The sequence below is a fragment of the Malaclemys terrapin genome, chromosome 1, assembly GCF_027887155.1.
Source record: "Malaclemys terrapin pileata isolate rMalTer1 chromosome 1, rMalTer1.hap1, whole genome shotgun sequence".
Classification (NCBI taxonomy): domain Eukaryota; kingdom Metazoa; phylum Chordata; order Testudines; family Emydidae; genus Malaclemys; species Malaclemys terrapin.
The window spans coordinates 266,758,292-266,785,135 of record NC_071505.1 but is presented as its reverse complement, the minus strand read 5'-3'; the positions used below and the strand labels follow the sequence as shown (position 1 = coordinate 266,785,135).

Sequence of the window (26,844 nt, the reverse complement as noted above, 5' to 3'; positions counted from 1 at the left end):
AGAAACTAGACTGAGTGTCACACTCGTTCAGACAGGGAATAGAAACATGCCATGTGATCTACATGCCTAAGATAAACAACTTGAATTTAAAAACAATGACAAGAACTTGATTACAAATAAGCTACAGATCTAGAATTATTTGTTGAAGTTCATTAGCGAACAATGTCAGATAATGAATAACTTCAAGAAAACTCCAATTTCTCAGCAGATGATTCACAAATAGAAAAGGAGAAAAAATGTATTCATTACAAGTTATTCAACCAGCTTTATGCACAACTGTGTGCATGTATTTATAGAAAATGTATTGGGCAGTTGGGCTCCTATCATCATGGTAGGCTTGTGTTTTTGAAAATATATATATATTTCTTTCTGCTTCAGATATGAACCCTAGAGTCTAAGAATAAAGCAATGAAAGTCAACTCCCTGAGTGAAAGACCTGGTGCCTAACTGGGCAAGTACTTGCAATAAATATACGATGATACCCTTCCTACTTCAGTGTCACACATATATCAGATACCTGTTCCAGGTGCTAGGCAATCTGACAAATATTTAAAAAAACATAGTCCATAACTAAACAAAATGATAGGAGCAGCCCAGTGGCCAAACCCGCACAACACCAATCATAGCCAGTAAACAAAAGACATTACAAAACTAAAACATTCCTGCCTCAAGTCCCACAACCTACTCCAAATCGTTCCAATCTCAGCCAGCTCAAATGGCTGCTCAGCTGGTTGGGCTTTTCAGTGAATCTCAGAAATGAACAGACTCAGGCCATCTCCAGCCAAGAGATGGGGGAGAGTGAATTCAAAAGGAAAGAGGCGCTCAGGGAGAAAGCTCTCCTAGCAGCGTCCTCTCTTTTACCATGAGGGGGCTTCAGCTCATGCATTTCAGCTGATCACAACTGATGATGTCTCATGTTGAGAGCCAAACCCTCATTTAGGTCTTTATCAAAAACAGTATTTTAAACTCCACCCAGAAAGAAACAGGTAGGTGGTGCAGATCCTGGAACACCTCACAGAAGAATGCTCTGCTTAACATTTACACATATATGTGAGTTATTTGTGTGTCTAATTTAAACATGTGTGTATGTTATCTGTTTCCACAGTTGCTCAAGCCGCCTTTGATAATCTGGGTCTATATGATGTTTAACAAAGAGGGAGCTGTGTGGATGTAGCTTTATAACCAAGTCGTGGTCCTTCTCTTGTTCAAAGTGGTAAGTCAGTTACTTTGTTTTTGTAGTTTCTCTCATCTCTCTCTCTCTTTCTCTGACACATTGGGTCATGGCTCATTTCTGGTGTAAGACTTGATAATGACTCTCTATTGTTCAACACTTCCCTTTGCTCATCAATATCTCAATATCTGACAAGATGTAGGAGAGTGTTTCGCTACTGCATTGAAGAAAATACCAAAACATGACAATATAAACTGACTACATAGAACAAACCTAGGTCCAGTAACCAGATATCTTTCACAAAGAGAATTTCCACAACTCTGGGTTTTACTGTCATGTTTTAAAGTGCACCACTTGAAGAAAGAGGCAGAAACTAAAGGTTTTTGTATAAACAGAAAAGCAAAAGGAGAGAGAGTGCAGCTCTGATTACAAGAAAACCTAGTCTTTAATGAGAGCTTTGCCTGCACACAAACTGCCTCCCTTTTTAAAATTGAGCTCTCAGTCTTACCCTTAAGCAGCTGATTGAGTCTTCACCAAACAGTCCTGCCTTAATTTCTCTCCTGCCTATAGTCAAGTAACAAGTATCATATCAAACATGGATTAGATTCAGCTAAGATAATTCCTAGTACTTTTGCAGTCTATATTATCTCCAGCAAAGGAATGACTATGCTTAGTCATTACTTTAGTGCCAAAATGCTAAAATGAGTAAGAGAACTATCCCGTAAGTATAAAATTACATACGTGTATGGGCTTAAATGTAAATTAAAATACTGGCAATGTTGGGCAAAAGTGTGAACTTGGCAACTCCTCCCAGTGCCAGATTCACATAGAGATTTGTGAATGTTAATCAGCAGAATCAGATTTCAGTTCAGATTGCCTGCAAATGTCCACTGTGCAGCTGGATCTTCAAGACAGTTGTATCTTCCCCTGTTTATCTACTTGGTAATTCCCACTGAGGTCAGCACGAATCATAAAACTTAAACAAAGGATAAAAAGAGTTACAACAGCTCAGAATGTAGGAGGGTTTTGGCTGGAGGTTCCATAACCAAAATTACATGGCAAATGTTTTGTGATAGCAAGTTTTAATAATCAGTGTTAAAGCTCCTGTTTAAATTTCCAGAAGGGATGTTTGCAAATGCCTCCTTTGCATCTGACCAAAACAAAAACATCTAAGCCCCTCTCAGTGTAAATGTTGTTACCACATCCTTTTGAGGAGTAAAACATCTGGCACAGCTGGAGTCTTCATCAATTTAAAATAGTTATGGATGAGCCAGAATACTAAAGAAAGCATTTTGAGTACACTTTAGAGGTAATTTAAAAGTCATACAAATATTTTCACATAAATCCTATAAAAAGTTTAAACTAGCATTGCATATCATGTCTAGCAATCTGCATACTACAGTTTAGGTTACATTTTTCCCACTGATTTTTCTGGATGAAGAAGTCATTCAGAACAGCTGGAATCCATGTCAATTTCAAAGGAAAGACTCAGCCTGCTGACTCATTTTCATTGTATTATCTGAATTCCATTACACACACACACATGCTGATGAATAGAATTTCACAGAAGTTTAGTATGTCTCTATAAGTATACCAAGCAAGCTTTAAAACCATATTCTGTGAAGTTTTAATTAAACCATGTCAAATGTCATCACAATATACAAAGTAACACAGGAGGAACTTTAACCATTAAGGAAAATATCTTACCTGCATTAGAACAGATAATATCTTGAGAATTCTTACACATTTCATTGCTCTTCTTCCGTGTAAGGTTGCAAGTAGTTGGGTACTGACAAGAGTCACCATACCAGCCTTCATCACATTTGCATTTCCCACAGTCACACTTTCCATGGCCTAGGAATTTAAGGAAACAGTGTCAAAATCAGTTATCATTCTAACTCATCTTTTCTAATCTACTTTTTAAAAAAGCTACAGTTGCATCAAAAACGTTTAAAGATGACATCCTTAACAGATTCTCTTTAAGTCACATTTGAACAATTATAAACATGACTGCTTTTCTAAAAGCTGGAAACAGTTTAAATTAACTTTGAAGAGAGATTTTAAATGTATGTAACTTTAGTTTCAGAGTACATTATTTTGATAGTCCTGAATGGCTATTTTAAAAAGGGATTACAGAATTAGACTACTAGTACATAAACAATATTTATAGCCTGAAAACCTTTTTTTTTTTTTTTTTTTTTTTAGTATTTTCATTGCTAACCATTATTATCTCAATAAAATGATTGCAAGAGCTTCTGATAGTGTTTAAAGACAATGGGATGTATATTTCATGAGTAGCATGAATATCATTGCTTGGTAGGTTAACACTGCAAGAGCTTCAAGGACCAATCCAACTGTTTCTTCCATCAATAGATGGTATGGTGTATATCAGCGGAGATCTGTACACTACATGTCTTTTGCAATATCTTGCAGAGCAAAGGTATTCATGTGAACCGTGAGCAAAGTGTGTCATTTCAACTACTTTTTCTTTATACAAGGTCCAATAGGGTTTTACAAATCCTTTAAATGTCTTAGAAGATTTCTGACTAGATCACTGACTGCACTGTTCATTTATGTTGCAGTTGAACCATTGTATTCCAAATTAATCATTAAGCATAAATTACAGTCAGTTAATTTCCAGTTTCCTCTTTACACTTTTAGACTATGTATGATCTTGTATAAACTAGTCTATCAAGAACAACATATGGCTTCAAACAGTTGCACACAAAGGGCATCTATCTAATTGTCAGGTGAGCATTCTAAATGGGTCACTTAATTTCTCATCAATAAAATCTTACAACAGTTGATTTTAAATATGTCAATTTGTCTGCAGTTAGAAACAACAACATTGAAGTACAACACACCTTCTGCTAATATCCGGGAATTTAAATAAGCTATTGTAAATAAATTGCTTTCATGATGTAAAACCAGTTTATTTGCTAATTAAATACATTTTGTATTTGCTGTCTCCGGTGGTCCAAAGACACAGTTCAATAATTAAAGGACACGTTAAAGAACATCATTATTCAGTTCTTTTTAAATAAACAAATAAATAAATAAAGTAAATAATATAAAAATATTTGTTAAAGACTTGTCTGATGACTTATTCATATGATCTCTGTTTGCACATGAAAAAAGGTGAATGCCAGCAGAAAGAGAGTAGAGGGCATAATATTTATATAACATTTTCCTGCTTCAGTGATGGTTAATGGCATAACCCTCACTGGTAAAGGAAGATAAGCCCTAGTGGAGCTAAACCAAACCAAAATAAAACAAACAACTAAAAGCCATTTCCTTCTCCATTTTAAAGAATACTCCGGACAGCAGCTAAGGCTTCTTCCATCCCAGCTTCCCTGATGATTTACTGGCTCAATCTCTGCTGGTTAAGAAAAGAAGCTCCAATAAAAAGGAGAAATACTTTTTTCACTGTTGTTCCTTTAACTAAACAATACAGCAACTCAGTGACAACTGCTGCACACTTTCCCTTACTTGGTCTGGCAGCAATCTCTCTCAGTCATCGGAGATAGACATGAATCAAAATACATTAGTGCACAAAGGAGAAAACTTAAGAGTGTGACTGTACATGTATATGCATGTCTCTTTTAGAAAAACAAACATTTGAAAATATTTTGATAATCTCTCTTAAAAGTGAAAAAATCTGAGTGTGAAGTCCTTAAGTTAGCCTCTCTCTTTTTCTGTTTATTATGGGTCAGTTCGCCAGTCTGGGATCTAGACCAGAGTAAGAGGGGTAAGACTGTAAGTGTGTATTTGTAGATGCATGTCTCATTTATTGTACTTACTGTATTTGTTGAGCACTAACAGGACACAAAAATATAGTTCTCAGTCCCAAGAGTTTACAGTCTAAAAGATAGACACAGAACAGATTTGGTCTTTTGTTTAAGGCACCAAATTGGAATTCAGTAGATTGGGTTCATTTCCTGGTTCTGCCACAGACTGTCTGCATGACTTTGGGCAAGTCACTTAGATCCTCCTGTTGTAAAAGTGGGGATTAATAATACTCCTGTTTCTCATAAAGGTGTTGAGGTGATCCCGGCAATTACAGACCGGTAAGTCTAATGTCAATACCGGGCAAATTAGTTGAAACAATAGTAAAGAATAAAATTGTCAGACACCTAGAAGAACATAAACTGTTGAGCAATAGTCAACATGGTTTCTGTAAAGGGAAATTGTGTCTTACTAATCTATTAGAGTTCTTTGAAGGCGGTCAACAAACATGTGGACAAGGGGGGATCCAGTGGACACAGTGTACTTAGATTTCTAGAAAGCCTTTAACAACCCCCTGCTTGAAGCAGGACCAATCCCCAGACAATTTTTACCCCAGTTCCCTATATGGCCCCCCTCAAGGATTGAATTCACAACCCTGGGTTTAGCAGGCCAATACTCAAACCACTGAGCTATCCCTCCCCCCTACCATCTAAACAAGAAAATAAATCAGTAAGGAACCATTAGGAAAGAGAGATAATAAGAACAAAAATATAACATAATGCCACTATATTAATCCCTGGGATGCATTCACCTTGAATACTGCATGCAGTTCTGGTCTCTCCAGCTAAAAAAAGATATATTAGAATTGGAAAAAATACATAGAAGGGCAACAAAAATGACTAGGGATATGGTACAGCTTCCATATGAGGAGAGATTAAAAAAAAGGAGACAGTTCAGCTTAAAAAAGAGATGACTCAGGGGGATATGATAGAGGTCTATAAAATAATAAATGGTGTGGAGAAAGTGAATAAAGAAGTGTTATTTACCCTTCACATCACATAAGAACTAGGGGGTCACTCAATGAAATTAATAAGCAGCAGGTTTAAAACAAACATAAGGAAGTACTTCTTTACACAACACACAGTCAACCTGTGCAACCCATTGCCATGGGATGTTGTGAAGGGTAAAAGTATACGCGGGTTAAAAAAAGAATGAAGTTCAGGGAGGATAGGTCTATCAATGGCTATTAGCCAAGATGGTCAGGGAGGCAACCTGAGGCTCTGAGTGCCCCTAAACCTCTGACAGCCAGCAGCTGAGACTGGACAATAGCAGATGGATCACTTGATAATTGCCCTCTTCTGTTCATTTTCTCAGAAGCATCAGGCACCGGCCACTGTCAGAAGACAGGATACTCGGCTAAATAGATGATTGGTCTGACCCAGTTTGGCCATTCTTATGTAAGGAATTGTGCTGTCTTTTAAACAATTTTTCATATATTTTTCTGAGGCACTCTCCATCAGGCACCGAGTTTAAAGCTGTACTTGAGAAGTTGACCTTGCAGTGCACCAAGTTCTTAAATAAAGCCCTTGGTTCACTAAGCAACTACATTAGATATATTGCCTCTGGTGGAATTTCAATTTACATTTCTAGGAATAACCTGCAGTGACAAGGGGGAAAAAAATGTTATAGGCATATTCTCCTGTTGGACATTTGAGATCCAGCTTATTCCAAGACAAATCATCTTCGAAACAAACAAACAAAAAACAATTCCCAAAAAATCTCCCAGCCTTTCAGATGGAGGTAATTTTTTCTGATTTTTTTTTACTTCTAGGATTTCACTCACCTTTTGATAACTAAAAACTTAGCCATTATTTGTGATAACACAGTCCAGAGCAGGGGTGGCCAACCTGTGGCTCCGGAGCCACACGCAGCTCTTCAGAAGTTAATATGTGGTTCCTTGTATAGGCATCGACTCCAGGGCTGGAGCTACTGGCGCCAACTTTCCAATGTGACAGGGTCTGCTCACTGCTCAACCCCTGGCTCTGCCACAGGCCCTGCCCCCAGTCCACCCCTTCCTGTCCCCTCCCCTGAGCTTGCTATGTCCTCGCTCCTCCTCCTCCCACCCAGAGCCTCCTGCATGCCACGAAACAGCGGATCGGGAGGGAGGGGGAGGAGGAGGCGCTGGGAGTGGGGTGGGGAGAGCTGCTGACTTATTACTGTGGCTCTTTGGCAATGTACATTGATAAATTCTGGCTCCTTCTTAGACTCAGGTTAAGAGGTGAGCAAAAAAAAAATTATCTTAAATTCTTTTCCAGCAAAAAAATTCAGATTCAGTAACTAATTTGTGTTGGTTTTGTCATGTTGGTGCAGACAAAAAAACAAAGATAATTAAAAAATCTAAATGTTTTTGCTGCCACATGTACAAAATGAAACATTTCAATTTTTCAATTCAAAATGACTTTTTCCAATTTCCTATAATTTTATTAAAAAACAATCATGAGCATCTTAAAATGGTCAAAATCTAAACAAACCATTTTGTTTTACCTAAAGCAATTATTCTTCCCTCTTTTTCAGAATTGCTAGCAAACAGGAGATCCATTATCCACATAGCTCTAGTCACCAGGGACTTTCCAAAGAACAGAAATGAATGCAGAAATTTTAGAAAAACAAACATTTGAAAATATTTTGATAATGGCTCTTAAAAATGAAAAAATGAAAAAATCTGAGTGTGAAGTCCTTAAGTTAGCCTCTCTCTTTTTCTGGTTATTATAGGCCAGTTTGCCAATCTGTGATCTAGACCAGTCGTCTCTGAAGTGGGGTGCGCAAGAGGATCCTTCAGGGTGCGCGGCAGGAGGAGCACCGCCGGCGCAGCGCCGCTTTTTTTTTTCCCCTCCCTCAGCAGTTTGGCCAAGAGTCTGAACAGCTTTTTTTTTTTTGCTTCGACAGTTCGGCCAGGAGCAGGGGGTGCATGCTCAAAAACTTTTTACTGATGGGCATCTAGACCAGAGTAAGAGGGGTAAGACATTTGGTGATGCCCCTGCAGCACCCAGGGAGGAAGTCTGAGTGCATATCTACACTACAAAATAAAGTTGACTTAATCAGGGCCGGAGCCCGGCCACAGGCCCACAATCCCCGACTGGCCAGAGCGCTGGGAGGAGGGCGGAGAGCCTGGCTGGGGCTCTCCACTCTCCCCGGCGGCCAGAGCGCCGGGGGGAGGGCGGAGAGCCCCCGGCGGCCAGAGCGCCGGGAATAGGGCGGAGAGCCTGGCCGGGGCTCTCCTCTCTCCCCGGCGGCCAGAGCACCGGGGGGAGGGCGGAGAGTCCCCGGCGGCCAGAGCGCTGGGAGGAGAGCGGAGAGCCCGGCTGGGGCTCTCCACTCTCCCCCGCGGCCAGAGCGCCGGGGGGAGGGCGGAAAGCCTCCGGCGGCCAGAGCGCCAGGGGGAGGGCGGCGAGCGCGGCGTGGCTCTCTGCTCTCCCCGGCAGCCGGAGCGCCTCGGGGAGGGCAGCGAGCCCAGTCGCGGCCCTGCTCTCGGGCCGGAGCGCCCCGCCGCGCCGCCCCCCTCCAGGCGCCACCCCAAGCACATGCTTGGTGGGCTGGTGCCTGGAGCCGGCCCTGGACTTAATGTAATTTGACCTTGAGCTTCTGAATTAATTAAGTTGATTGTGCGTGACTACGCCATGCTCATTGTGTCGGTGGAGTGCAATTCACAGTTGCTGCTGGCAGTCTCAGAGCAGCTGCACACAGTTGAGCACTGTTTCTGGTCACAAACAGTGACCAGCTCTGACTGATGGGACCGCATCATTTTGCGGGTATGGGATGACGAGCAGTTGCTGCAGAACTTTCGAATGCAGAAGGACACTTTCCAGGAACTTTGTGCAGCGCTTTCCCCAGCCCTGCAGTTCAGCAACACAAAACTGAGACCTGCTCTGACAGTGGAGAAGCAAGTGGCGATCGCTGTATGGAAGCTTGCAATGTCAGACAGTTACCAGTCAGTGGGGAATCAATTCAGAGTAGGTAAATCAGTGGTGTGTAATCTGCGGCCCGCGGACTGTACGCAGCCCGTCAGGGTAATCCGCTGGTGGGCCACGAGACAGTGTTTACATTGATCGTCCACAGACACGGCTGCCTGAAGCTCCCAGTGGCCGCAGTTCATCGTTCCCGGCTAATGGGAGCTGCGGGAAGCGGCGTGGGCCACAGGGACCTGCTGGAGGGAGGTTGTGAGCCAGGCGATGCTGACTGGCTGTTCAGCAGGGGCTGCAGAGGGACTCTATCCTCCTGCGTCTATTCCTGCAGTTCAACCAGACACCTCAAAATGACTGATTGGTCCCTCATAATCTGAAGCATCTCATCCCGCATGCCATGCTTATGCTCCTGGGATGCTTTCCTGCTCTCCATGTCCACATCTAATTTCTCAGTCAGTGAAATCCTCCAGGCTCTGAGCTGTGTATCAGCTATCCCTGAGGTGTTCATTATCTTGGTGAACATGTCCTCCCGTGTCCTCTTTCTCCTTCTTCAAATCAGTGAAGGTCTCTGTACAGGTGTTGATAACACAGCGAAGGACACATTTCCCAGCTTTAAGGCATGGAAAAGAACAAAGCAACCATTGTAAATGCATACAATGTTTCCAGAGCAAGGCTGTTTTTATAAAAACAAAAACGAAATTCAAACCCCTTATTATGCTAGGTGCAAGCCATAACATAATCAGAATCCCTACCTATTCAATGAGCTGTTTTGCTGTTCCAGCTATGGTGAGTAGGCCCCTTGAGTCAGGGGTGACTGAACTTTTCCTGAAGTTTGTGGCAGACTTATGTCGGGAGCATAGGTAGCTAGTTGAACAACAGCCCTTCCCCCTAGCAACATGGGATGTTGTTTAAGAACAGGAGGCAGGGAGTGTTTTCTCTCCCAAATTGCGAAATTTCACATTGAGGGGCCTCCGAAAGGGTGGGAGAAAAACACAGGAAGCCCACCCCCAGTCTGGTATCAGCCAATTGAACTACATGGCGATCCATGCCAAGCATATTAACGGCACTGTGGTTTGACGATCTGGAATTCATGTGGGGTGGGGGTCTACAGGCTTTATTGTTTGTTGTATGAGCACTTTTAATGAAAACTTCCCTTGTTTCTTCTAAGTGACCCTATGTGATATCAGTCTCCTGAGGGTAACAGAGGTGGAAAGGGAGGAGATGCTGCAAGGTCTGGGTATAGACTTGGTCCTTATGCTGCTATGCTGTGTACTGCAATGAAGCCAGCAGAATTAATTCAGGAGTTGCATGGGAAAGTGTCCTACCATGGTAGAAGAAATAAGGCTGCCCTCCCCAGAAACTTTCTGCAAAGAATTGCAGAGTACCTCCATGAAAGTTTCCTAGAAATCTCCATGGAGGATTCCCGGGCTATCCCGGTCCACATAAACAGTCTTTTCTGGGGGCCACCCTCTGCATAGCTGGAGCGGCCTCTTGGAAGTAGTGACCCACAGCACCTCACTTTGTCTTCACAGTAAACTTGCAATAAAACCGAATTTGTGTGCCCGCTAAAGTTTAACTGGAATTTGATTGGAACTTTATACTCACCAGAGGTGCCTTCCCCGGCATTACAGTCAGCCACCATGATGTCCTGCAACCCACAGGGCTCCAAGGTTAAAAATATTTCCTGGCTCTCGGGGAGAATGGATCTACCGCTCGCCTGCCTCCCTCTTCCTCATCCACCATATTGTCCTCTTTGTTGTCCCTAGACTCACACATCTGAGAGGTGTCCACATTGCTTTTGGGGGTAGTGGTAGGGTCACCCCTGAGAATCGCATGCAGCTCATTGTAGAACCGGCATGTGTGGGGGTCAGAACCAGAACTACTGTTTGCCTCCCTTGCCTTCGGGTACAATTTGCGAAGTTCTTTTATTTTCACACGGCACTGCTCTGTGTCCCTCGTGTAGCCCTTCTCGCCCATAACCCCACGCGATCTTGGCATAGATGTCAGCATTTCTTCTGCTGGTTAGGAGCTCTGCCTGCATAGACTCTTCTCCCCATACAACAATAAGCAGGGCCGGCATTAGGCCAATTCCACCAATTCCCCCGAATCGGGCCCCATGCCTAAGAGGGCCCCGCGCCCAGTGGCAGGGCCACCGGGATGGGGGCAAGTGGCCGAGAATCCCTTCCCTGGCTAGAGGCTCCTTTTTAATTTTTACTCACCCGGCAGCGCTCCGGGTCTTCGGCGGCACTTCAGCGACGGGTCCTTCACTCGCTCTGGGTCTTTGGCAGCACTTCGGCGGCAGGTCCTTCAGTGCCACCGAAGACCCGGAGCGAGTGAAGGACCCACCGCCGAAGACTAGGAGTGCCGCCCGGTGAGTACAAGCCCCACATGTTTTTTATGTGTTTTTTTTTTCAGTCATCCCTGCCGGGGCCCCGTCAAAACTGTTCGAATCGGGCCCCACACTTCCTAAAGCCGGCCCTGACAATAAGATCCACCACCTCCTGTGCAGGCTAGGCTGGAGCACGTTTGGGGCATGGAGTCTCCAGCTGTGCTGGTGTGCTCCCAGTGTTAATCAAACAGGAAATGGGAATTCAAAAGTTCCCGGGGCTTTAGCAGGGGAGGTGCTGTTTGCTATGTACCTGGCTGCAGTGCAGCGGAGTTGAGAACGATATCCAGAGTGGTCACAGATGAACAGTGTGGGACACCACCGTGAGGCCAATTAAGTTGAATTACACAATGCTGTGTCTGAACTACCTCACTGTTGACCCATGAAAACTGAATTAAGCGCTACGCCTCTCGCAGAGGTGGAGTACAGAAGTCGACATTAGAGGCAACTTAGGTCAGTGTAAAGCAGCCAGTAGTGTAGACAAATACATTAACAGGTCAATTTAAGGTGGCTTCCGTCGACCTTACTCTATAGTATAGTCCAGGCCTGAGAGTCACAATCTCTTGCTGCTCCAGGTGAAATGCAGCTTTTGCCTTTTCTTTTCAGCCATGTTTTAAAGACTTAATTTTCTCCACTAAAGCTATACAAAATGTATTTTAACAGGCTAAAACACTAAGGGAAAGCGACATTATTAAATGGATTGGTTAAAAATGATTGAGAAGGTTGTCTTTTTATTACAGTAAATAATTAATATTATTAATTATTATTATTAATCCAGGATGGTTTGTTCCTGACATATGGAGTCCTTTAATTTTAAGACACCTAAAGTTAGGGGAATTCAGACACTTGAAGCCAGCACAGAGTGATAGGGACTAGAAATTCATATCTTCACACAGCTTAATGGCATACATCCAGTGACACAGCAGTCCTAGTGTCTAACGGATGGGCAATAACAACAATAATAAATAACCACCATTATAAATAGCATTAATTGTTAACTCTATTAGCAGTATTAACAGAGGCACTGAGGATTAAACAGGAATGGAAGCTGAATTACCTTCTTTCTGCTATACCGGGATGGGGAAGCCTACAACCTGCTTCATTTCATCCGGCCCACAGCAAGTCTACATGCCATGGGCCGGAAGCCCTGGGCCTCGGTGCCCCCATGTGGGGCTGGAGCCGCGAGTGCCGTCTCACCCTGCTGCGGGGGGAAGCTGAGTTTGCCAGGCTGTTAAAAGTCCAGTCGGCTCCATGCAGCTCCCAGAAGTGACTGGCATGTCCCTGCAGCCCCTAGGAGCAGGGGCAATCAGGGAAGCTCTGTGCACTGCCCCTGCCCCCAGAGCTGGCTCCGTAGCTCCCATTGGCCAGGAATTGTGGCCACTGAGAGCTGCGGGGCAGTGCCTGCGTAGGAAGTGCACACCTTGCAGAGCTCCCTGGCCCCTCCATTTCGGGGCTGAACATGGCGGCCACTTCTGGGAGCAGCAAGAAGCCAGGGCAGGCAGGGAGCCTGCCTTAGCCCCACTGCACTGCTGACAGGGAGCCGCCTGAGTTAAGTGCTACCCAGATGGAGCCCGCACCCTGAACGCCCAGCCCCACGTTGGAACCCTCCCACACTCTAACTCCCTCCCAGATTCCACACCCCCACTCGTACTCCAACCCCCTGACCCAGGTCGGAACCCCCTCCCACACCCAAATTCCCTCCCGGATCCCGGACCCCAAACCTCCTCCTGCACCCCAACCCCTGCCCCAGTCCTGATCCCACTCCTGCACTCCAAATCCCTTGGCCCCAGGCCAGAGCCCCCTTCTGCATTCCAAACCCCTCATCCCCAGCCCCACCCCAGAGCCTGCACCCCCAGCTGGAGCCTTCACCCCCTCCTGCACCCGAATCCCCTTCCCCAGCCTGGAGCTCCCTCCCACACCCTGAACCCCTCATTTCTGGCCCCACCTCAGAGCCTAGGGGAAGCCCTGAGCCTCCGCGCCCCCCCACAGGGCTGTGTGTGGCCTGCGACTGATTTTTTCTCTGGGTCAGTGGCCCGATAGAAAAAAGGTTCCCCACCCCTGTGCTGTACCATTCAATAAAGCTCCAAATGAAGAATCAGTCAGAACAAGCCTACAAATGTTAAGACATGCCCTCAGAAAATAAATTCAAAATTCAGTACTGCCAATGTTATTTTGTTATCAGATTTTAAACTGTTATGACAGTTAGATGACAGAAAAGTTAAATGATCGTTTTTATATATAATATACTTCTATAAACACATTCATACATACACACACACCCACACATATATATAATACACACATATAACTATATCATCTAAATATTTCTTACAAGTGATATCCCTTTTATTCGTCATATTGCTGTAAGGAGTGAGTACTTTGCTAGTTTCTATATAAACTATGGTCAGTATGATTGATAACAGCAATTGCAAAATCACCTAATCACATACCGCTATACAAAATTATTTGACTTGAAAAGATCATTGTTCTAGAAGAGGCAGCCCTTGTTACATGTTAGCTGTTAACAAATAATATTATTTTAAGAAACTGCTTAAGGCTAACATCAACGCTGTACATTGTACATAACGTATAGTGCTCTTTTTAGGGGAAAATGTCCAGTATTTGTTGTTTTATTATAGTAATAGCGGAAGGAAGACCTGGATCTCATAATATATTTTAAATCAGTAGCTTTAGAAACAGTAACACACTAAAAAGTCAAATTACTGATAAAAAAAAGTCAAAATGTTGCCCTCTGGAGGATATTTCTGACATTAAAAATATTGTACAAGGTTTGGTAGAAACAAAACTTCATCATTGTAGGATAAAACTATCAGAATTTGCATAATATATTGTCTTACTTAGTTTCCTTAAATGAGTGCAAATAAAGGAGAAATGGTTTTCACAATTAAGATTTTAATTATCCTCTTTTTATCCCAAAAGACTCAGATACATCTGTATGTAGAGATAGAATAGCACATAATGCATAATTTTACATTTAGCTTGGGAGTATTAAAAATATAGTTACCATGAACTGAAGGTTTTATTTCAATTGCATAGACTGGATATTTTAAATTACAGCAAATTTTATTTTTTTAAAATACATAAATAAATGTATTTTTAAAATATTTTTAAAACCAAGGTATTTGTCATCATCATAAATAAATTGGGAAGTTTGAGATTGAAACATATTTCCAACCAACCTACATGTCCTCCCAAATAAATTCATGTTACCCCTGCCCTAATAAATTCTTCCCAAAAATCAGGGACCTTTTTGCAGTACCACTCTTCAGCTTCTGCTCCAGGTTGCAGGGGCAGGACTGCTGGGAACATACCCACTCTTCCTTCAGCACAGGCAGGGCAACTGGGATCCTCATAGCCCCTCTCAGGCCTATAAGCGTGGTAGGGCTGTGGGGGTCCTTCACTCTCCTCTCAGGCTTGCAGGAGTGGTAGAAAGAATGACCATGAGCAACTTCCCCTCTCCTTCAGACCTGCAAGGGGAGCAGGTACTTCCCAACCCTTCCCAGGCCTGTTGGGGAAAGGAAGCTGGGCAGAGCAAAAAGGATGTTCACCCCTCCTCTCAGGCTTTGGGGGACAGGGAACTCAGATACTTGGCTCTAGTAAGGGAGGGCCACTAGGGTCTACATATTGATAAGTGGGGAGTGAGTTAACAAGGCTGTCCCATTTTACATTCATGCCCTCAGGCATTAGAAGGGTGTGTGTCTGTAAGGGGCCATCTAATCATCACATTTCCAGTCTGATGGGTATATGTTTCTTCTCTAAGCAAAGTGTGGACTAAGACTGCAGTAGAGAACGAGTCGAGAGTACAGAACAGAGTTCCTGTTCCCAGGGCCGCCCGGGGCGGGGGGGGAGGGGGGACAAGTGGGGCAATTTGTCCCAGGCCCCGGGCCCACAGGGGCCCCCCGAGAATATAGTATTCTATAGTATTGCAACTTTTTTTATGGAAGGGGCCCCCAAAATTGCTTTGCCCCAGGCCCCCTGAATCCTCTGGGCGGCCCTGCCTGTCCCCAGCATGGAAGACATTTCTTTTGGCTTTGACTGAAATGCCTTCCTTCCTCTCTTTGGCACCTCCAAGGCTCTGTATGGGATGGGTAGTCTGCTCACCAGACTGCTCCAGCTATGCTCGGGGCTGGTGGGGAATTGGGACCAACAGCAATGGCTGGCTGGAGGCAGGAGTGAAAAGGAAGCAACTTTCTCATCAATTCCTTGTTTGCACCTGGCTTCTGCAAGCTTGAAAAAGTGCCTTAGAATCAGGAGTGTTAGGGTATGTCTGCACTGCAAATGGGGATAACAATTGCAGTGTAGATGCTTGGGCTCAGTCCAGAGCCCAGGCTCTGACGCCCAGCAAGTTGGGGTGAAGGGATATCTACACTGCAATTTTTATCCCCATAGTGCAAGCCCCGCAAGTCCAAGTCAGTTGACCTGGGCTCTGAGACTCTCTGCCACATTTTTTCCCTTCAGTATAGACTTACCTTGAGATATCAAAACAGAGTTTTCAAATGCTGAAGCATACACAGCTTGAGTTCTGCTATGGCTTTACGTTGCCACTTCCCTGACAGAGGGTTGAAGAAGTGCACCACACCCGCAGCAGTGGCTGAATGTATTCTGCCTGCCGTGCTTTTGCTGAGCAAACTCAGGAGCAGTTCTTCCACTGCCTTTTTGGAGGAACAAGATGCACTGCCAAGGACCAGCCTAGAATTTCCAATCTGTGACTAGAGGAAGAAGTCCATGGCATCACCCTCACTCCATACAGTCTTGCCCTACTGGGACATGTGATGTCACTGAGTGCACTAACTCTCTGCATCTGGGGTTCAAGAAGCACAAGCACCAGGATTCTGGCTGTCACCATACAGTTGCCCAAAGGCAGAGAAAGGTTTCCCTGCACTTTCTCCCTATTTTTACCTGCACACCATGCAAGAGCAGCCAAAATCTGGCTTGCAAACACCAAGCACTACACTTTGCCAACTTTGCTTTCTACTGCCATGAGTAAAACATGAGAAACTCAATGTGTGTGTGCAAGTGCAGACCCTGGTATGCAGAACTTTATGCACAGAACTTTATATAGGCTCCAGAATGGAAATTGGTAATGAAACTTTCAACTCCCAGTAACCAGTTTTGACAACTGAGGCTTGCTACCTCTTGATGGATATTTGCTACTACCTCCTGATGGATTTTATAGTTTCATAGAGTTTAAGGCCAGAAGGGACCAGCAGATCATAGATTCATAGATTCCAAGGCCAGGAGGGACTATTGTGATCATCTATTCTGATCTCCTGTATAACACAGGCCATAGAACTTCCCCAAAATAATTCCCAGAGCACATCTTTTAGAAAAACATCCTATCTTGATTAAAAAACTGCAAGTAATGGAGAATCCACCACAACATTTGGCAAATTGTTCCGATGGTTAATTATGCTCATGGTTATCAGTGTGATATAATGTGATCTAGTTTGATCTCCTGAATATCAAAGGCCATTACATTTCACACAGTTACCCCTACATTGAGCCCAATAACTTGAGTAAAACTAAGACTAATGTGATCAATTCACCTCTCACACCTTCTCTTTGATAAGCTGAATAGGTTGAGCTCCTTAAGCCTCACATCATAAAGCTTCTTTTCCCTAGATCATCTTTGTGGCCCTCTTTTAAACTCCCACCAGTATTTCCACATCCTTCTTGAAGTGTGTACACCAGAACTGGCCACAGTATTCTTGTAGCAGTCTTACTAATGTTGTGTACAGAAATAAGATCACATCCCTACTTCTACTCCAGTCAATATTCATGACACATACATACAACAGAAAGACAAACACATTCCCCACCTGAGTCTTATACCCATCTGTCATAAACAGACAGTTAAGGGTTAATGCCTCTTTTACCTGTAAAGGATTAAGAAGTTCACCTATCCTAGCTGACACCTGACCAGAGGAACCAATGGGGGGGACAAGATGTTTCAAAAGGAAGGAGGGAAGTTCCCTTTGTCTAAGTCAGTTTCAGTTTTGGCCGGAGTGGAAAAGATCAAGGAATCAGCCTCTTATCAGAGTAGGGAGTATTAGAAAAGGAATAAATAGGTTTATGTTTATTTTCTTTTGTAACTTGTCTTGTGCAATTAGAGGAATAATCAAATTGGGATTTCGTTTGTATATCTAAGGTTTTGCCCAGGGGAATATCCTCTGTGTTTTGAATCTGTTGTCTGTGAGAGTAGCTTGTATGCTAATCTCTCAGAGGTTTTACTCTCACCTTTCTTTCTTTAATTAAAAGTCTTATTTTTAAGAACCGGATTGATTTTTTCCTTAGTTAAGATCCAAGGGGGTTGGATCTGGACTCACCAGGAATTGGTGGGGGAAAGAACGGGGCGGGGAATGAGTAATTCCTCCTTGTCTTAAGATCCGAGGGTTTGGATCGGTGTTCACCAGGGAATTGGTGGAGGAGTCTCTCAAGGCTACGCAGGGAAGGGTTATAGTACTTCGGAGGGAAAGATTTTGCGGGGGAAGACAGAGTTTCCCAAATGACTCAAATATATGGGTGGTGGCAGCAAAACTAGATCTAAGCTGGTAATTCAGCTTAGGGGTTCTCATGCAGGTCCCCACATCTGTACCCTAAAGTTCAGAGTGGGGGTGAAACCTATGACACCATCACCACTGTTGTTAGAGTTATGGTTGTACTTTCTGTTTTTGTTTGGATTTTGGAGCTTTGTGAATATGTTCTGTGGGTGAACATGCATTACATTTGACATTTCTGCTTGGATGTTAATTAAATGATGATCTAATCGTTCACTTCCTGAGGAGGGAGAGTTTGAAGTGGTTTTGGTAGTAATCTTAACATATAGGATAGCAAACGTAACTGTCTCACAAGGGAGTTTTAGTTTATGGACCTCCCAGGTTTTTTGGGGAAAAAAGTTATGGAGAAAATTATGTTATGACTACAGCTGGTTGAATGTTTTCTGACACAATATTTGTCCATTACAAAATTCAAATTTGTCAAAACTGAAACATTCATGGGAACATGTTGATTTCAATGAAATTTCTTTTTGAAAGAAATCAAGATGAAGCATGTCTTTAAAGTTGAAACATTCTGTTTCATCCTTACTGGAATGTAACATTTTGATTTTGAAACAATGTTTTGTTTTATAATTTACTTTATTTTGTATTTTATAAAATATGATATAAAAATGAAAAACAAATAAAATGAATACAAATCAAATTGAATATAATTTAAAATAAAGAAATTAAAATACATTCAAAATCTAAACACAATTTTTGATTGATCAGAAACAAAATACTAAATCAAAAATTCATTTAACAAGAAATTTAATTTTCCCTTTTCGTTCAGATTCTGAATAAAAACAAATTTTGAAATTTTCTGAATTTCCCATGGAACATAAATTCCAAATTTTGCCCAGTTCTAGTTATGACAGATAGAAGACACAAATATATGTGGATTAGACACAGCACTGTAAATGATCTGAGGCCTAGTGGCCTTTTAGAACTTTGAGCTCATTTCCACACAGTATTGCCCTTTCTCCTACTGCAGCTGCAGAAACAATACAACTGCAGCATACAAATGAACTAGAGAGGAATGCCAATGACTGGTTGAATTACTTCTGATGTCACGATAATACTACTTCAGAATACCCTGGCCCTAAGTATAATCAAAATAATTAGAGACAATATTGTTAATAAATTTGCTTAATTACATCTTAGTTTCTTCAAATGTAGCCTATTCAACAGAGAGAATGAGAATTTTTGGTTCTCTGGGAACTGTGGTTCTTCAGATAGACAGTCTACAAAGGAAACAGTAATCCCAAAAATCTTATTAAAGTACTTTTAAATTTTATCCCACAAACTATTTAAGCAGATTTACTTGTAAATCCTCAGAAAATCTTTACTCACCAATTATTATGTTCTGTAAATTTGGGGAAGATCCTTTGAATTCTTCATCAAAAAAAAACCCCAAAGAGGTTTAATTACAAATCTCACTAACTATGCAGCCATTCTGGCATCCCCATAATAAGAAATAACAAATATAGGATTTGAAAACTAAGTGGAAGAGAAGGAAAAATCTCTCTCTCACACACACACAGAGACACACAAACACACACACTTTTTATACTTGTCTCTCAAAAGCACTTATTTTTTTTCCTCCAGTACTTATACCTCACAAGATATAAAATGTAATCAAGTTGGAAAATACTGTCAATAAGTTACATTTCTGTTTTTTGTCTCTGGGACTTGAATTCAAATCTTCTCCAAAGTGAAGTTACTAAACTGTAATAAAAATCAATTGGATATTCTGAATGACTAGGAATCCAGAAAGCTATAGTAAATTGATTCAACTCCAGTTTCTTACATGGGAGGTGGCACAAGTTGATACAATTTTAAATGTGATTCATGCTGTTTAGACAGATGACATAAGTATCTCAGGAAGACAGAGATAAATTAGCTTTATCCATCAAAACAGTTTAGAGTCAAGGCTTGAGTTAATAATTCAACGGTTCTGTAAAAGATCTTTTACCTTATTAATGAATGATTTCTAATTTTTAAAGGTTATTTTTAAACAGCTTGAAGTAGGAAGTTCTTTTAGCAGACAAGGTTACTTTTAAAATGTTTTTTTGGCAGGGGGGAAAAAACTTTTTCTTGCTGCACAATGTACACATATTCCCACACAGTAAAAATAAATTACACCCTTAGGCCCAAATAATCCCTTTTCATCAAGCAACCTGTAAAAGGGGGAAGGAAAGGGGGCAACTTTACATCTGTCACTGTGTAGAGAACCTAATACTGCTCCCTTATGAGGCAAAGAGATGAATGGCCTCAGAGGGCACAGATATGGGTAGTAGGTATCAAAGGCCAGGGCAGGCTAAACCCCCCTGGACCCAGACTTGCCTATGTTCCACCCCGAAGCCCCGCCCTTTCTCCCCCTCTACGCAGAAGCTGGCGGGGGCTCACTCAGCTTCAGCTGGCCTGGACCCACTGGTGGCCAGGGGTGGCCCAGAGTGGCTCTGGTGCCAGCCCGATGTGATTCTGGTGTCAGCCCGATGCTGGTGCCAACTGGTGACTTGACCTGGTGCTGGGGCCAGCGCTGGAGGTACCAGCCATCATGGCTGGAGTGGGCAGACCAGCACTGTGGGGGGGAAGCTAGTGTGTCTCGGGCAAGCGGGATGGGACCCCTTCACCTGCAGTGGGGTTCAGGGCTCCAGCGGGTGGGGCGGGGGTGGAGCCTCAAATTAAAGGGGCTGATTGGCTCTCCAGTCTGCAGGCTGTGCATCACCTCTTTCTTCATGAATGCAGGGTAAAAGCTGCAGATCAAAAAACTATACAACTCAGAGTAGTATTAATTTATCATAGATTCCAAGGCCAGAAAGGACCATTGTCACCATCTCTTCTAATCTGTATACCACAGGCCATAAAACTTCCCCAAAATAATTCCTAGAATATATCTTTTAGAAAAACATCCACTCTTGATTTTAAAATTGTCAGTGACAGAGAATCCAGCACAACCTTTAGTAAGTTGTTCCAATGGTTCATTATTCTAATTTTTAAAAATGAACACCTTATTTCCAGTCTGAATTTGTCTTCAACTTCCAGCCATTGGATTGTGTCATACCTTTCTCTGCTAGATTGAAGAGCCCATTATTAAATATTGGTTCCCCATGTAGGTACTTACAGACTGTAAGCAAGTCACTCCTTAAACTTCTCTTTGATAACTTAAACAGATTGAGCTCCTTCAGTCTATCACTATACAGCATGTTTTCTAATAATTAATCATTCTCCTGGCTCTTCTCTGAACCCTCTCCTATTTATCAACATCTTTTTTGAATTGTGGACACTGGACACACTATTCCAGGAGTGGTTAAACCAGTGCCAAATACAGAGATAAAATAACTTCTCTACTCCTACTTGAGATTCCCTGTATATGCCTCCAAGAATTGCATTTGCTTTTTTGGCGCAGAGATCTCATGCTTAGCTGAATATCCACCATGACCAAATCTTTTTCAGAGTCCCCCATCCTGTAAGTATGGCCTACATTATTGGTTCCTAGTTGTATACATTTACATTTAGCCACATTAAAATGCATATTGTTTGCTTGCGCTCAGCTTACCAAGCAACCCAGTTCCTTCTGTATCAGTGACTTGTTCTCTTTATTATTTACCACTCCCTCAATTTTTGTGTCATCTGCAAATTTTATTAGTGGTGGTTTTATGTTTTCTTCCAGATCATTGATAAACATGTTAATTAGTGTAGGGCCAAGAACTAATCCCTGTGGGATCACATTAGAAACACATTTGTTTGACGATGGTTCCCCACCTACAATTAAATTTTAAGACTTATCAGTTAGCCAACTGTTAATCTATTTAAAGTGTGTCAAATTTTATATCTTTCTAGTGTTTATCAGCTTTATCAACCAAACTAGTAATCTCATAAAAAATATCAAGTTAGTTGGAAAGGATCTATTTTCCATAACCCCATGCTAATTGGAATTAATTATATTACCCTCCTTTAATTCTTTATTAATCAAGTCCCAAATCAGCCACTCAGCCAGCTCTTAAAACTCTTGGATGCAAGTTATCTAGACCTACTGATTTTAAAATGTCTATCTTTAGTAGCTGCTATTTAACATCCTCATGAGATACTAGGGGAAGGGGAAGATTGTGATCATATGATATGACTACATCATCTGTTGTTTCCCAAATACAGAACAGAAATATTTATTGAACACTTCTACCTTTTCTGCATTATCATTGAAAATTCCACCATGTCCATCTAATAACTGACCAATACCATTGTTAGGATTCTTTTTGGCCCTAATATACTTTAAAAACTCCTTTTTATTGTCTTTAACTCAGCTGGCCATGGATTTCTCCTTGTGTCCCTAGCTCTCATTTTACCAATATAAAATTAAATTGAAAACAGCAAGGCATTCAAGTACTGATGGACTCTTCTGAGCACCTCTAAATAGTGGACTATTAAGTCACAGAGTAGACTTGTGGATTTATTTAATATTACATACAAAAAACCTGTGTTAGAAAAATGTTATTTAGGTGGCAAAACAAAGCATTCAAAAGTTTTTCAAATGCCAGATTTAGAATTGTCCACACAACCTTAATGCTGCCCCACTCTGCATTCAATCTGTGCAGTGAATGAGGCAGGGCAGGTCCTGAAAAAATACTATGTGATCATACAGTTTAAGGCTTATCATAATGCATATGTACAAAGTGGCTGAATTCAGGTTGCCAAGGAAACCATAAATCTGTCATTTCCTAACTTGTGAGTTTTTGCCTTTGCAATCCAAAGGACCTTGTTTTAACGTAGATTTTTGTAAGTAATTTCCTAGAGGTTTTTTAAGTTAATAGATTTTTTTTATGTTTATCTGTAACAGCCTCCCCTTGATCAGCAATGTTTGAACCCTGAACCTTCAGCACCTGAGCACATGCAGCTACAGGGCTAGCAATATTAGCAGGATGTTATCCCCTGGGGGTGGGGAAGGGAGATGGATCACTTGGGTCAGTTGATGGCATTGATTGGTATGGGGGTAGCCCAACTTGATTCTCAATCTGTCTTTCCTCTCCCGAGGAGCCAGGAGCAGCTCTTGATCCATGTGGTGCCCACTGGGGGTGAATAAACCTCTGGGGCCATATGAAAGGTTCAGTATGGGAAAGCAGTTTGACTCCCTGTCTCTCCTCCACATGTTTAGTAGTTAGCAGGTGTTCCCAGTACAGTGTCTGCTGCTGCTTTGGCAGTGGCATGAATCCAGCACTTTGTATGTTCATGTTCTTCGTTATTATTTTGGCAGGCTGCCAAGAAAATATCCTGAGAAATGTAAGGGAGAGAAGGGAAATGACAATTTTAACTGTTTATATCTCAGCAAAGCTGGACAGAATTTCATGGGATGAAGAAAAAATATTTCTGTTAGCTTGAGGGCATTTCCCTTGCTGAATATTAAAGGCCTGCTGCAAACAATGAAGGTGTAAGAACTTCTCAGAGAGAAGGTCCTCAAGTGGACTTTATAACAGAAAGTGTTAGGCAGCCTAAATATAGTGGACTTTTCCCACTCCCTCTGTAACCAGTAAGCTGTGTGATGTGGAAAAGGGCAACTAGGAATAGTTTTTTTGTAGCACAGGTATATGGGATGGAAGGGGAGCACAAGTATAGAGAATGGGAATAGACAGAGCAATATGTTTGCTATTCATGATGGTTGCCTGGTTGTGGCACATTTAAGTAGTCATGACTGGGATGCTACAACCAACAGTGCAGAAAGACAGCACTTAAGACATCTATAGGTGGCTAAAATGAAAGCTTTGTCAAAAAATAAAATAAAAATAAAAATAAAAAAACGAGTTTGGAAGCCAAGCATTGATAGCCAAATTGGATGATTAACCAAAGAATGTAGTGTATCACGTTTTGCAGAATACACCAGACAAGGTACCATACTACCCTTAGGAGTGCCCAAATGTACCATGGCAGTGCATAATACAGAATGAATGTCATGGACCCTTTCCAGGTCCAAAATTACCTTATCATCAATGTCTATTCAAAATGGCTGGAGGTATTTTGTATGTCTTCTGTCATACAAGTAACAGCACATAATCCTGAATTACTCTGCATTATATTTGCAAGAACTGGTATCCCAAAGCAGATCAGCATAACAGTCTACATATTACAGAATCAGATTTTCAGGACTACATTAAGTGAAATGGAATCATGCACGTAACCTCAGCTTTCCACAACCATCTTCAATGACTTGGCTGAACAGTTTGTTCAAATGTGAAAAACAGGATTACAATCTATAAAAAACTGAAAAGGACACTTTGAAAAGAAATTGGCCTACTTATTATATTCATTCAGAAATGCTCCACACAACATCTGTTTAATTTATGTTTCGGGGGTGAATAAAACCTTCATTTTTGACTTGTTTTCCAAAACCAAACCTTCTAGGATCTGTTTATAAGAAGCAAGTAAAACAAGCTGCCAGTAGACCACATTCCTGCTACGTACATTTAGGGATGATGGTACTATGGAGAACAAAACTGAGTCCTAGGTACCATTTATATCACACTTTTGTCCAGAGTTGCATGCAGCAAAGGTCAAAGATGACAAAAATCTAGCACACACATTTATATCAGTTGGATGTGGCAGAGTCAATATCTAGCCAACTTGTTGCACAGAGAATCCTTTATTACAAAAAGAAGAACAGGAGTACTTGTGGCACCTTAGAGACTAACAAATTTATTAGAGCATAAGCTTTCGTGGACTACAGCCCACTTCTTCGGATGCACAAGACCACCACCATCAACTGAATTGCAACACAAACCTAATGATTTATACTAATTCTCCCTTGGATTGGGAAATGGAGAAAAAATAAACTACTGATATTCCAGAATGGCTACGGACTCCACAGTTCATCAGGGTCAAGAATTACATCTGAAGAATCAAGAAGAGGCCATCCAGCGACTTTTTCAAACAAATTCTATCCAATTAAGCATACCTACCTACCTATCTTAAAGTGGGAAAATTGATTCCTGATTTTCAGCAAGAGCACTGCTGCACTCTTACAACCAATGATATATGTGTAGTGCAGGTAATACTTAGGTTGTGGTAACTAAAGCCCCAAAGTTATTAGTTATTACTGTTCAAGAATTGCCCAGGAAAGAAGGCCTTTTGGGGAAAAAAGAACAGAGGACTAAGAGAATAAAAACCCAAGGCCTAATGACTAGATTTCTTCAATAGTGCGAATAAGTGTGTGTCTCTGTCTCTGTCTGCCATGCCGTCTTCCCTCCCTCCATTTGTGCTGCCTTGTAAAGTGTGAGGCTACATTAACAACGAGTTAACCCTTGAGGGCTCAGCCAATTGCTAGTTCATCATTTAGCAGTAAGGCATTCCCTGGGAAATATCCCACCCTCTGACTTCACCACTTCAACCAAACTTCACACTCATCATCGCTGTGTACCAGTACTAAATTGTTTGTTTAAAACTCTGTGTGTGTGTGTGTGTGTGTGTATATATATATATATTTAGTCTTTTGTCTGGTGAAAAAAAATGTCCCTGGAACCTAACCCCCCCCGCCCCCCATTTACATTAATTCTTATGGGGAAATTGGATTTGCTTAACATCGTTTCACTTAAAGTTGCATTTTTCAGGAACATAACTACAACGTTAAGCAAGGAGTTACTATACAGCAACTTTGCACTGTATAATAAACTGTTAAAGCAAGTTTAAAGAGTGTCAAAGCATATGGAGAGACTTTGTATAAATTATATGAACTTTAAACTGGACATTGCAGCAGCTATCACAGCCTTGATTGGAAAACTGCTGCTTGAGCAAGCATAACGGCAAAGTTGGCTAACGAATGCACTGCAAAGGGGCCCATGGAAAGCAACTTGCAGAGATAAGTTGCTGACCGCAGCAAACCAGTCGCTGTGCCAGGAATATCAAAGATGGTTGTACCGAGATTTATAGCCTAACTTGTCTTACAGAAGATGTGCTGCACAAAGACACTGGAAAATTCCAGTCCCAGTTGCAATATCTCAAAATTTGATGCCTCATTCGCTCATTGCATGGTGAGAAAGGACGACTTTCATTTTGGCTGGATATTTTGGATCTTCAGCAGAAGTATGGATCACCATCTGATTGGTCTGTCCTAGCACTTCCAAGAAGAGGAACCAAGTTGGACCACCCAGAAGCAATAGGTAAAACACCCTGTTCCTTTCAGCACATCACTTCCCGAAACCCAAAGACTCCTGAAAGGGAGAAAACTGAGGTCCTGGGTCAGCCACCTGGGAGTCCTTCTGGTGACACCAAGTACCTGTTTCAGATAGGCACCTTTAACTGTCTCTTTCTATTTTCCAGCGATTCGGGTTACCTGCTAGCACACTGAGAAAAAACTATAGTCATATCTGTCCTTTGCTCCATCTGTGGTGCAGTGTCAACGCCTGCTGTGAATGACAACTGAGCTGAAAGCTGACACCTGAGCGACGATCTGGGGTGATAAGTAACACACAGACTTTCTCGTGGATGACAACCCAAATCAGTAAATTGACCACTTCCTAAAACTGGAACCTAATTTGAAAGGAAGCATACTTGCTGATGTATGTGTTCTAAAGATTGTCACAGAGTTACTGTGTGTGTGTTTGTTTTGTAACAGGTTTTAAAGTAGCTTTAAAACTGAACAAGTCACGATTGTTAAACAAGACTGTAGAAAATGGTACAAGTGTCTGCCATACTTAATGATTTCATACTGCCTTTCAAGTTTTAGGTATATACAGATATAATAATGAGACCAAGCGTGCAAGCTTTTTGAACTTCACTCAGGCTATCCTGTCTGTCATAAAGGTACGAGTTTATTTTAGGTAATTCGGAGTGTTAGGTCCTGGGGCTAGTATCATTCATTGGGAAATAGGTTACAAGGGTTGACTACTGTAGCTCCATTGAGAAGGGGACCTTGATGAATCGGCACGTAATAATTACTGTGATCCAGTTTTGGATTGTTTTTCCTCTGTTGTGTTAGCAACAGCAGAGTTGATAATCAATTGGCACAAGTGAGGCCCTATTCTGAGGGACTCAGTCAAAACTAATCAAAGTCAC

The 26,844-nt window shown here is 42.0% G+C and overlaps 1 protein-coding gene across 1 annotated transcript in view; it reads right to left on the bottom strand.

Annotated features, from left to right (window-relative positions):
* ITGBL1 (integrin subunit beta like 1) overlaps positions 1 to 26,844 on the bottom strand; it is a 201,792-nt gene that overhangs the window by 94,042 nt on the left and 80,906 nt on the right. The window contains exon 3 of the mRNA XM_054012844.1: positions 2,879 to 3,025. Within this exon, the coding sequence (XP_053868819.1) occupies positions 2,879 to 3,025 (147 nt within the window). The remainder of the gene's footprint in view (positions 1 to 2,878; positions 3,026 to 26,844) is intronic.